A 13,510-nucleotide genomic window follows, 5' to 3' on the forward strand; every position below is an offset into this window, starting at 1 on the left:
AGTGGTATTAAACATGATATCAGAATTGGAGATGCTAATGTCAGCTCTTTGCTTTATGCGGATGTTGTTATACTTCTAAATAAATCCGCTACGTCTGCAAGATTCTCTGACTAAATTGAATAGTTGTTGTAATAGATATGGTATGAAGGTCAGCAATAAAAAGACAAAGACAATGAAAATAGGTAGAATCATTGAAAATGTCAACTGTCTTGTGAATGGAGAACCTGTGGAACAAGTAAAACATTTCAGTTACTTAGGCACGATTTTTACTGAAGATGGTAAATTAAAAATAGAAATAGACAACAGAATCAGCAAAGCTGGTATGGTGGGAAGTCAATTGAATAAATTCATATGGAATAGGAGAGAAATTAGTCGGAACACTAAATTAGCTATATACAAGACAGTGTTCAAACCAGTTTTAACTTATGGATCTGAGAGCTGGGTCAGAAGTAAAACACTTGACCAAAGACTAGAGACTGCAGATATGAGAGTCCTGAGAAAGATTATAGGCGTGAACAGATGGCATCAGTGGCAATATCATATTAAAAATGAGGATATTAGGAAAGAACTTGATATTGTCAGCATCCAGGAATGTGTTAGCAGAGCTAATCTCAGGTGGTATGGTCACGTAAACAGAATGGGCGAGGAAAGATTAGCAAAACAAGTGTTCTCTGCCAGGTTGGCAGGAAAACGACCCAGAGGAAGACCAAGATATAGGTGGATTGATACAGTACAAAGTGCCTTAGACGATAGAAATAGACGATCTGATAATGTTGGAGTCTTGACAAGTAACAGACTGATTTGGAGGAAAATTGTAGATAGGAAGTTAGTAATGATATAATTTTTTCATGTAGTACTATCATATCCTGTACACCCCTTGCGGGTACATGGCAGGAATTTGATGATGATGATGATATATAAATTTTTTTATATATTTTTAAAAATATAAAATGACAATTTCTCATACTTGAGGAATAGTAAGAACGTTGTTGCGGTTTAAATTTGGTCTGTGTAGTACAGCTTCGCCACTTTCTTTATATAAATGTTCATATTTATATAAAGATCTATGTAAAAGTTTTGACTTCTCCCAATGGATCCTATTGTTTGTGGATTTTCAACTCCGTGTTGGGAGAGACCAGATTTCTGCAGTTTGAAACGAATGTGGTCTTGATGTTCCGAGATGCGTTTTTGAACAGACCTACCTGTCTGACCAAAGTAAGACAATTTGCAGTAGCATGGGATCTCATAAACGCCAGGTAACATCAGAGGTGAGAGTTTGTCCTTAGGACAAACTGCAAATACGTCGTCGACATATCGTAACCAAATTTTTGGTTTGGGTTCAAAAGTGAATATTTTTTCTTCAAGGTGTTCTAGAAACAGGTTTGGTGATAAAGGAGATCCCATTGCTGTTCCTTCTTCTTCTTGCTTGTAAATTTGACCTTTCCAGGTTATTCCTTCACATGGAACTGACAGCGTAGAAAACCGACTTACAAGGCAAATTTCAACTAAAACAGGGTAAGCTACGTGCTAGAATCTCCTTTTTTTAAAAAAGTGCAGACGTGATAATCTCATTCCAACTTTTGCAAAACTGAAAGAAGTCATCAAATCTCCAGGTGCCCATAAAGTATATCAGAAAGCAAGCTATTCCTTACTACTCAATCAGTTACGAGTTTCTAAGCATCAATTGGCAACAAATAATTTAAAAATTACGGAACTAGAAGTAGTGTGAATGAATTCAAGAATAAGTACGATAGCTGGTGCGTGAAGTCTTTGGAGAAACAGTGTTCGAGTAGAAAAAGGGGTGTGGCATGGTTATATACTGTTGCCCTACCTTTTTAATATTTATAGTGAATATTATGAGAATGGCTCATTTAGACAAAGATCCAACTGCAATTAAGATTGGTGGCAGAAAAATAAATAATTTAAGATATGCAGATGATACAACCCTCATAGCAGAAACTAAGGAAGATCTGGAACAGTTGATTCTATTAGTTAAGAGGTAAAGCAACAAAGCCATTCTTAATTTAAACATCAGCAAAACAAAAGTGATGGCTTCTGGCAGTTGAGCTGAATTTATGAATGAGGGAGAAAAAAATAGAGATTGTTGAAAGATATGACTTACTAGGATCCAGAATAAAAAAAGATGGTCAATGTTAAGATGAAACTGAAAGAAGGATAGCCATATGAAAAAATACTGTTAAATTTGCAAAAAAAATTATGAAAGATAGAGGTATGAGTAAGGCCACAAAAGTTAGAATTTTCAAAGCAATGGTATTTCCAGTAGTGATGTATGGATGTGAAAGCTGGATTATTAAGAAGAAAGACAGAAAGTTAATTGATTCATTTGAATTAATGGTTTGGAGGAAGTTCAAACATTAAGAATCCCATGGATTGCAAGAATGATTAATAAGAAGGTTTTAGAGAGTATAAAGACAGAATGTTCCTTGGAGGCAATGATTATTAAATAGAAGTTAATGCACTTTGGATATATTATGCAAGCCGATGAATCATTGGAAAAGGCTGTTATGTTGGGGAAGATTGAGGGCATGAGCAAAGATGAAGACTGCAAAAAAGTTCAATGGATAACCTAAAAATACTTACCAACTTGAACTTACAATTGCTGAAAGAAAGGACAAGAGGCCAAGTGAGATGGAGAGCCTTTGCTCACAAGATCAAGAGTCAAAAATGACTGGACTGGATGGCACATAACAACAACACAACATGCTAAGACATGTGGGCAGTCGGTCTCCATCCTATAGCCTTCACCAATAGTGAACCAAATCATTTGTGAGAAAGAATATGACAGACAATCATCATTTCTTGATCCTAAACCCTAACATTTGTATTAATATTTCTGTAATAGCATGAATTCTACATCAATTCTTTGAAATGCAGGAGTAAATCTGTGTTTCCAGGAGTGGAGAAAACTACTTGCCAGTGCCAAAGATTGACTAACTCAGGAACCAGCTAGAGAAAGGTCTAGAAAAAGTTTGTGTAGTCAGCAAACAAACAACTAGATCCAAACCCATAACATTCTCTCACAGGACTACACAGGCACTACTATTTTTAAATGAATCCTCTAACACCTTTATTTCCCAAAGGGAATATACAGGGCTCCTTAACAGGTGCTAATTTTTTTGTGCAGGTTTGTAGATGTTGACCAGATTGTATTTTCTAGGGATCTTGGCCAACTTTTTAGAAATGCATACTACTCGTACATAAGAAGATAAACAAATTTGTAGTAGTTTGAACAACCTGTAATAAAAGTTCTCAGAATGCTCCATTCTAAAGAAGTGCTTATAAGATAACTCTTGGGAAAGGTGGCTCAAGCTCTGTATAATTTATTAACACTGTCCATATCATAAGCATTGGTGCAAATATTGATTTACATATCTATACATCGAAATTATATCACTCATATATAAAATCTTCAAGTTATATATATTAAGAATTACTTATAGTGTGTTATGTGAAATAACAGATTTGTAAATTATCTGACAAGGTTTGCAAATATCCTTTTATTATATTATTAATACAACTTTATATCATACCATCCCTTTCACAGGAATTCTTTCCTTCATGCAGTGAAGGGCTTTGTGCGCTTTGAGGATGTATTGAGCTATGCAGGCAGTATTCTATCAGAAGGGTCTCCCTAGCAGGACAGGTTAATACTGAGGAACCAGATTAAGAGATAGATTCTGACTAGGTGAGCACTTTCCCGATGGCATTAGTTATCCCCTTAGGATGGAGAGAAGACTGATTATAGTGCTTATTTTGTTGCTTAGATATATTCTGAGTCAGACCAAGGTAGGCTGAATTAGAACAGAGGCAGGCCCTATCCTTTTGCACAGTAAGCAGGATAATATCAACAGTGGCATTCCATAGCTCTAGTTAGATGGGCTACTGTCAGTCCTCTCACAAGCTGACTCATCGTCATTATGGGGGAAAAAAACAATTCCCATGATCATGAATAAGCAACATAAAAGAATGTGCTGTCAGTAGCCAGCATTGTGGGGCCTTAAAACCCTCCAGAGAATCTAGTTCCATAGAGAAATGGACCTATTATGCAGGAATACAAAATAACTAAAATGGATATAATAAGTCAAAGTTGAGGTGGGGGGGAAACTTAGAATGTACTAACTTTATTGAAAAGGATCAGATGATGTCAAACAGAGAAGAGGTCACTTCCTTATAAACAAAGTTACTAAATATACAGGAATATGAAATTGAATACCATATATATAATAGTACAAACACCAACAATTATAGATATATGCATCAACCAGCAATTTTAAAGATGGAGTTGAGAAATTCTATGATATTGTGTCCAGTACACTACAAGATTCTGCTGTGTACACAATAGCATTAGATTTTAATGAATGAATGAAAAATAAATAAAAATGAACATTATATAGGATAAAAGAAAATAAGAGGAAGAAATGAAAGAGGAAATGTCATGTTAAACTTTATCATAAAATGTGGTATATGAAATTTATCACATTTTAAATTATAATCTTGTTTATAAAATGTGCTATGAACACATTTTATAAACAAGATCAAATTGAATGGACATGGATAAATCCAAATGGACAAAAAAAAATAAATAGGCTATATTTTATCATCTCATGTAAGAATATTTAAAAATGTTTCAGTCATTAATCATTTAGGCTGTATCAAAGTGATCATGGAGTAGAAGGAAATAACAGTAGAGGATAAAATCAGCAGGATGAAATTAGAATAAAGCAAAACATGTAAAGATAAATGATGATATGTTAGCAGCTAATAAATAAAATTCATGAAAAAAAACAGCTGCTAGTACTTTATATATATATATATATATATATATATATATGAACAAAGTCCATGTAAAATAAGTAAAGGAATGTATCTAGGAGATATTATTTTATCCAAATTATTCAGTGCAGTATTAGAATATGCCCTATATGATATTATGAATGAATTAATTAATGTAATATCAAATATAGTAGGATTATATATAAACTATGGAAGAACAAAAATAATGACATGCAGAAAACTATTATCTAGTTTTTCTATGAAGAATAAATCACAATAGATAATAATAAAATGGAGCAAATACAGAATATATATACTTTGGAAGAACTTTTGCTTTTGGAAAAGAAGCATATATGAAAAAATAAAAGAAAAATTCATCTAGCTGAATAAACTGACAAGCTGAAAAAATTCCTCTGTAGCAAAATAAAACCTGAAAATAGAGCCAGACTTTTCAACCGTTGATATCCCAGTTATGAATTATCGATATATAAGAATCAGACAGCTGATAACTATTATAAAATACTGGACAAAATGAGAAGAACTGAGCTTGTGAATGGGGAATACAGAAAGTATGGGATTAATCTTAGAGGGGAACTTTACATGGGGCACATGGAATGCACATGTCTACAGATGTGTACTCTTGATATTGTCTGTAAAGTCTGTCTGTCTGTGTGTTCACTGGGCATCTACAGATGCCGTATGGTCACTCCGATGCTCGATGATGCTCCACACTAGGCCTCGCCATGTAGGCCTGTTATTTGCCCTTCTGGCAGCCTCAACTCTCTGAAGATCAGTCACTCCACACACGCCATCCATCCATCTCATTGATGGTCTACCCCTGCCTCTTTTTCCAGGAACTCTACCTTCTATTACTGCTCTGAGAAGTCCTCCTTCCATCCTTTCTATGTGTCCAAAATATTTTAATTTTCTTCTGTCAATATCCTTAAGGAGCCTTAAAGTTCTACTAATCTTTTCTAACACCCATTCATTTGTATGCCTTTCAGTGTATGATACGCCTTCTGTAACACCACATCTCAAAAGCAGATATCCATTTCTTATCTGAACTTCTTTAGGTTCCAAGTCTCGCATCCATAAGTCGCTGTTGGAAAAACAACTGCATCCAAAATCCTCAACTTTGTTCCCATGGAGATAGATCCATCCTTCCAGATTTTAGACAGGTCTCTGACTGTTGTTTTATCCATTCCTAACCTTTTTCTGACATCTTCTGAACAGCAATTCTTCACATTAATAATGGATCCCAGGTACTCAAACTTGCTGACTTCCTCAATTCTTTCTCCATTAAGATACATTTGTTTCTCAAGAGTTTCTCTGTTTGTTTTTCCTTCGAGAACCATAATCTTTGTTTTTCTAGGATTGAGTTGAAGTCCTCTGTTATTACTGATCTTGTTAACTTTGTCAAGAATTAGTCCTAGTTCTTCCATGTCATTACAAAGGAGTACTGTATCATCAGTACCTCAGATTACCGATCAGTCTACCTTCTATCGTAATTCCTATCCTGAGCTCATCCAATGCTTCACACGTGATGTCCTCTGCATATATACTAAACAAGTGAGGAGAAAGTAAACATCCTTGTCTAACTCCTTTTCCAACTTGAAGCCAGTCAGTCAATCCAACACCTGTTCTTACTGTGGCTTCTTGCTCCTTATCAAGTTGGCTATCAACCTGATAGTGTGTTGAGGAAAACTCATTCTTTTCATTACTTCCCACAGTTTCACATGCTCAACACAGTCAAAAGCTTTAGAGTAGTCTAAGAAACACATTACCAGAGGGAGTCTGAATTCTTTATATTTTTCTATGATCTGTCTAAGGCAAAGGATCTGATCTCTGGTGCCCTGCCTTTCCTAAAACCTGCTTGTGCCTCAGGCATCTCTGTCTCAACTTTGGCCTCAATCCTATTTAGCATGATCTTTAATAAAATTTTGCTTGCATGAGATATCAAACTAATAGTTCTATAATTCTTGCATGCCTTCATATCACCTTTCTTGTGTAGTGATATGAAAACTGACTTCTTCCAGTCTCTAGGCCATGATCCTGTCTCCCATATCCTTGTAATCAATCTATGAAACACTTGTATTCCTCCATCTCCTGTGGCCTTAATTAACTCTGCTGGGATTTCATCTGCACCTGGGGCCTTATTGCTGTTGAGCTGCTTAACTGCTCTTTCAACTTCATGCCTAAGTGGAGGAGGTTCCAAATCAAAATTTTCTCGGTGGGAGGACTCCACATTTTCTTTATCCACTCTGCTGTACAGTTCCTCACAGTATTATCTCATCTCCATCTCATCTGTAAAGAGATGGAGAAATATAAAATTGACATCATGGGAATTACAGAGACCAGATCGAATGGAGAAGGTCACTTCGAAAGACAGGGTGGTAAGCCAGTTGTTTATTCAGGAGATGACTCAAAGCATCATTACTGTGATACTGAAGACAGTTCAGGCGAGAGCCCTTCTTGGTTATAATCCCATTAATGACAGGATACTTTGTATTAGACTTAAGGCTTATCCTACCAATGTATGTCAGTTGTGGTAGTTTATGCACCTCACACAGAAAGACATGATTGTTTTGGACTGCCTACTAGGAGAGATTTACTATATCTTAGAGGACTTGAATGCAAAAGTGGAAAAGAATATGAAAGTTAGCCCTGAGTGTTGTATGTTTGGTCTGGGTGAACGTAACACCTGTTGTGAAAGAATTTGCTCATGCTAACAGATTAGTTATTACCAATACCTGCATCCAGAAACACCTGTAACAGATTTAATCTTGGACATCTAGCATTAATAGGTCATGCCACCAGTTTGATTATATACTGGCTCTCCAGCAGTGGAAGACAAGCATCTCTGATGTCCTGGAACAGACTGTGGTGCAGACTATCAGCTAATAAAAGCCATAGTAAGACTAATACTCCAAAACCTTCCAAGTCAGACATATCCACTGGACTGGATGTCAGAGTAATTCATACGAAACATCAACTCAGTTGGATGATCTTTTGGAGACTAGTGAGAAGAACTTATCTGAAATGCTTTGGGAAGGAGTCAAGATTATAATATAGATACAGCCAAGAAGTATCTCAGCCCAATTTGAACACCAAGAGACTCATGGATATCAAATTCAGCATGGGATCGAATTGAAAGAAGGTGGAGTGGAAGGAGGATATCATTTGGAGAAACAAAGACACACAGAGACTGAAGATTATAAGAGATTACATAGAGGAGTCAGAAATTTTCCTTGTTCTGCCTGATGGTCAGAGAGGACAAGGAAAATTTTTATACTAATAAATGTGAAGAGATAGAGTTCCAGATGAGGAGGCACAATTATAAAAGGATGTTTTGTTTAGTTTATGACCTGTAGCACATATTTAAGTCCAAATTGAATGTCATCAAAGACAGGAATGGAGTAGTACTAACAGCAGAACTGGAAATCAAAAACAGATGGAAAGAATACTGTTTTTTTTTTTCACAGTATTCCCCTCTGGAACTTATAGCAGAGAGGATAAGGAAAATTTAAAGGAACCTTCTCACCAGGAAAATTTTGATTTGGAACATCCTCCACTTAGGCATGAGGTTGAAAGAGCAGTTAAACAACTTAACAGCAATATGGCCCAAGTACAGATGGAACCCCAGCAGAGTTAATTAAGGCCACAGGGGATGGAGGGATAAGAGTGTTTCATAGATTTGATCACAAGGATATGGGAGACAGGATCATGGCCTAGGGACTGAAAGAAGTCGGTTTTCATACCACTACATAAGAAAGATAGAAGGATTGCAAGAACTATAAAACTGTTAGTTTAATCTCTCATGCAAGCAAGATTTTATTAAAGATCATTCTAAATAGGATTAAGGCCAAAGTTGAGGCAGAGATTCTTGAGGAACAAGCAGATTCAGGAAAGGTACGGATACTAGAGATCAGATTTTTTGCCTTAGACAGATCATAGAAAAGTATAAAGAATTTAGATTCCCTCTGATATTGTGTTTTATAGACTACTCAAAAGCTTTTGACTGTTCAGTGTGTGAAATTGGGAAGTAATGAAAATAATGGGTTTTCCTCAACACTATCAGGTTGATAGCTAACTTGTTGAGTGAGCAAGAAGTCACAATAAGAACAGGTGTTGGATTAAATTAACTGATTGGCTTCAAGTTGGAAAGGAAGTTAAGCAAGGATGTTTACTTTCTCTTCACTTGTTTAGTATCTATGTTGAGGATATCATGCGTGTAGCATTGGATGAACTTAATACCAGAATTAGAATAAGTAGTAGACCGATCAGTAATCTAAGGTATGCTGATGATACTGTACTCCTTCAAATTCTTGACAAAGTCAATGAGATCAGTACTTCAGTTCAATACAAGCATGACAAAAATTATGGTTCTCAAAGGAAATATAGACAGGGAAGCTCCTGAGAGACAGCAAGTTTGAGTACCTAGGATCCATTATTAATGTGAAGAATTGCTGTTCAGAAGAAGATCAGGAATGGCTAAAACAACAGTCAGGGTCTTATCTAAAATCTGGAAGGATAGATCTATCTCCACAAGAACAAAGTTGAGGATTTTGGATGCTGCTGTTTTTCTAACAGCAACTTAATGGATGTGAGACTTGGAACCTAAAGAAGTCTGATAGGAAAATGATAGCTGCTTTTTGAGATATTACAGAAGTCTATCATATACTGGAATGCAGACAAATAAATGGGTGCTAGAAAGGATCAGTAGAATTTTAAGGTCCCTTAAGGATATTGACAGAAGAAAGTTAAAATATTTTTGACACATTGAGAGGATGGAAGGAGGACTTCTCAAAACAGTAATAGAAGATAAAGTTTCTGGAAAAAGAGAAAGGGAGTAACTGATCTTCAGAGAGAAGCCTCCAGAAAAGTATACAACAGGACCATCTAGCGAGGACTGGTTGTGTCACATCACCGAGCATCTGAGTGATCATATGGCATCTGTGGATGTCCAGTGAATAGATGGATGGATGCCAAAGAAGAGGGACAAACATAGAAAAGTTATACGTAACTCCACTTTGTACTAACTGGATGGAATTTACTGAAATTTAGCCATTTATTTCAGTTTTGCTTTCAATCATACCATTTCAATTGGCAGAATTAAGCAAAACAAAACATGTCTACACTGTATAAGCCCACAATAGGTTGACATTTCATAAAATACATCATAAATATTGACACTCATTGGATTTTTACAAAAGTGCTATCACTGGGTAAAGCTCTTTGAATGTACAGATATCATGATAGTTTTCATGCAAATGACTGAAATATTGTTAATTGGAAATGCATACCTTGTCAAACAAGTTTTCTTTTTACATGTAATGTTGGTGTAATAGTATTCTAAATTTAGTCAAGTTCCAGGCTTCTTAATGAACTTTTTTCAGTCTTAGATTTAAGACTGGCTGATAAATTATTGGCTAAACAATGTGAAATGACAATCATAATTCCATTCTTGTTGAATGGTTTATTATACTTAAAAGAAAATTATATTCTTGTCTTCATCCTTATTTTGCTGAAGCATAATCAAATATCTTCATAACTATAATGTACATTGTACATTTTCATAATCGCATCCACAAAATGGTTTAAAACTCTATTACATTAGTACTGCAGATGGTCTATAGATTAGATAATCAGGAATGCTGGATTGAGAGTCCAAACATGGTACTTATTCAAGCCACTTCAGGACATCATGCATGTAGCATTGGATGAGCTTAAGACTTCCATTGAGCAAGGTGGGGGACCCTTTGTTCGTTGCTGTGTCACTAATGATGAAGCAGTGCAAAACAGTGCCTAGGATAAGGTCATAATGCCAGCTATATGCATCCCTTCTGGCTAGTCCACAAATTTTTGAGTGCATTTCATCTGTGTATGCATGTGTGTATATACACACATCTTAGGCAGAATTTCAGAAATCATTTTACTCACTTATTAGAAGAATGCATATATAGATACAACCTTTGTAATTTATTGTTATCTGGCTGTTATTGAAGTTTTTTAATGCATGAACACATCACTAAGTTAAGAAATTTTTTAGTTTGGAAATTATAATGTAATGGTAAGATATTTATTAATTTGGAAAAACTTTTGCAGGTATATGGATATTATTTAAATTAGCATAAGCTTTCATTGCTTATTATATGGTAAAACTTAAAGAAGATTTTCTTTAATTAATGACTCTTATTATTTTCACTACCTCAGACTCACAATATTATCTTTATTTAATAGTTCTTTTATAGAAATACTGCACAGCAACTACTAAATACAGACAAAAATGCTATTAACTGCCTGCTACTATTGTTCTGATTATCCATCATGTATATCTCACACATGCAACACTCACTTTATGTAGTTTTTGGTGGTCTCTAATGGCTGTCAACTACATTCAGTAAGGCACTTTTTTTTTTTTTTTTGTGATGATTGCAGGAAAATGTTTTGAATTTAAAATTTTTTCTGTCAGTCATACTCAGGGCTCATCAGATATGCTTGTTCACCTGCCCATGTCAAGTAGATTTTGCCATCTGGTGAGTAGCTGCAGACAGACTGGACAGAATAAAATATTTATATTTAATGGAAAAAATAACTTTCTAAAGAAAACATTTCTAAGTAAAACAAATGCAACACCACTAATCACTTTATGGAACTCTTATTGATTTATTGGAACATATTAAAAGTGGGAAAGGGGAAGGTCTTGGGCAAGTATATTTTTTTGCATTCAAGTAGGGTTTGCATAATTTGTCAAGTCCTAGTCATTCTACTGAAAGCTACCTTCATGCAAAATTTCGAATAAAAAATGGATCATTTTGATCTGTCATTTGTTAAATCACTTGGTGGTATGCATGCTATATAATTACTGATATTATGCATTAAAATAATTTCTTCATACAGATTACTTTTTTTTACCTCCCATAGGAATACAATACTATTGTTGACAAACAAAAGTTTATTGACTCACAGACTGAAAATATCATCACGCATGAGTAAGTGCAGATTTCTCTATATATTTTTTATATTTTTTTAAATTTAAATTATATAAATAAAAATTTCTGTTAATACACACACACACACACACACACGTGTGCACACACACACACACACACACAAACCTAAAGAGATTTTGAAAATCCATACAGGAAAAATTCATTATAATATAGTTAGTAGAAAGCTCTCTCTCTTATGTGAATCCAACCCACAAAATGTAAACCTGTCATACATTAGTGCCATGGTTGAGCAAAGATTAAAAACTCCAAAAATAACTCAAATGGGAAAGAAACAGTATATCAGATCCTCATCTGTGATACTAAAATGCTACAGCAAATTGACAGCCTTTCATATGTAGTATTCACATTTTTATATATATATATATACACAGGGGTAAGCCAGTAAGCTGGTTTCATATAGAGTAGATGTGTGTGTGAGAGAGAGAGAGAGAAAGAAACTATTGCCCGTAACAGTAAATTTTAGAAACCAAAGAATGCAATAGTAGATTGTAAGACTGAATTCTATGTCTGTATGTCATAAACTTATTCCTGTTAGAACTTAGCCTGGAATAAATAACATACTGTATTCCATTTGAGATTCTGTGATCTTCTATGAATATTTCCAGTTCTTACTTTAAACACAAAAACATAAATTAAAATAGTGATATTAGCAGTCAGTAATGTATCAGGAGACTTCCTGATCATGTGACACATAATCCCACTGCCACATACTCTGTTAGGTTGTGCCTGGGGAGGGAGTCTGAGTAGTGATATGTGAGAGGCACTGTCAAGGCCATTTTACAGCATGGAGACTGGTCTCTCTCTCTCTCTCTCTAATGGATGTCACATCCAAGAGTCTATCTCCTCCCACTGCATGCATGTCCCCACTGTATCCATCCATCTAACCATGATTCTTACAAACAGCTTGTTACAGTGATGCTGTAAAAATATGAATCTCCCTCGTAAACTAATACATACAGAAAATACATCATGACGTACAAATCTAGCCAGAATCTTCTCAATAAAAACTCACTTTCACATCCGCTTTACTACCATCCATGGGATTAACATCATAAATAATGTTAACCCTCACTTGCAGTCTTCCAGACCTATCTTATATAACATATGACATATCTTACTCCTGACAGACTATGCATTTCATGATTCCTTTCTCCAGAAGAGTGGCCCCTGTGCATATGTGAGATTTGACATAGTCTGCCATAGAATACTAATTTAGAATCTCTTGCTTTTGACCTTCTCTTCTGGCTCAAGGTTTCCTTGTTTCATTTAGTAATATTTGTTTGTTGCATTTACCAATGTCCAAACACTGATAATCACTCAGACTCTCTTCACATTCCTTTCCATGAAACTTGACTATCAGCAATCCAGCTATCCAAATAGAGAGATCATTTTCCTAGACGACTTCAATAGCCACAATTCTAACTGGCTTCCCTTTTCCAGCACCACCAACCAAGTTTGATGAGATGCTGATGTCTATCTGCTATAATTAATGACCTGATACTAATCGTACATCTATCTACTCAAATTCCTGATAACCCTCATCACTTTCCAGATATTCTGGATCTCTTTATGACAAGTTCTCCTTCCATATGTACTGTAGCGGTTACCTCTCCTCTTAGCAACTCAGACCACAACCTTGTACTAGTCTCTTCTTTCACAGAGCATCCTTCCTCAAACCACTCCCAACCTCTCATCCTCTGGCA

The 13,510-nt window shown here is 35.4% G+C and overlaps 1 protein-coding gene across 4 annotated transcripts in view; it reads left to right on the plus strand.

Moving 5' to 3' along the window:
• Positions 1-13,510, plus strand: part of LOC150101772 (phosphatidylinositol 4,5-bisphosphate 5-phosphatase A-like) — a 163,109-nt gene that overhangs the window by 71,282 nt on the left and 78,317 nt on the right. For all 4 annotated transcript variants that reach the window (XM_090400500.1, XM_090400501.1, XM_090400503.1 and 1 more), the window contains one exon: positions 11,719-11,786. In XM_090400500.1, the coding sequence (XP_090256626.1) occupies positions 11,719-11,786 (68 nt within the window). The remainder of the gene's footprint in view (positions 1-11,718; positions 11,787-13,510) is intronic.

Source organism: Typopeltis vanoorti, chromosome 11 (assembly GCF_054136105.1).
Source record: "Typopeltis vanoorti isolate ZY-2024b chromosome 11, IOZ_Tvanoo_1.0, whole genome shotgun sequence".
NCBI lineage: Eukaryota > Metazoa > Arthropoda > Arachnida > Uropygi > Thelyphonidae > Typopeltis > Typopeltis vanoorti.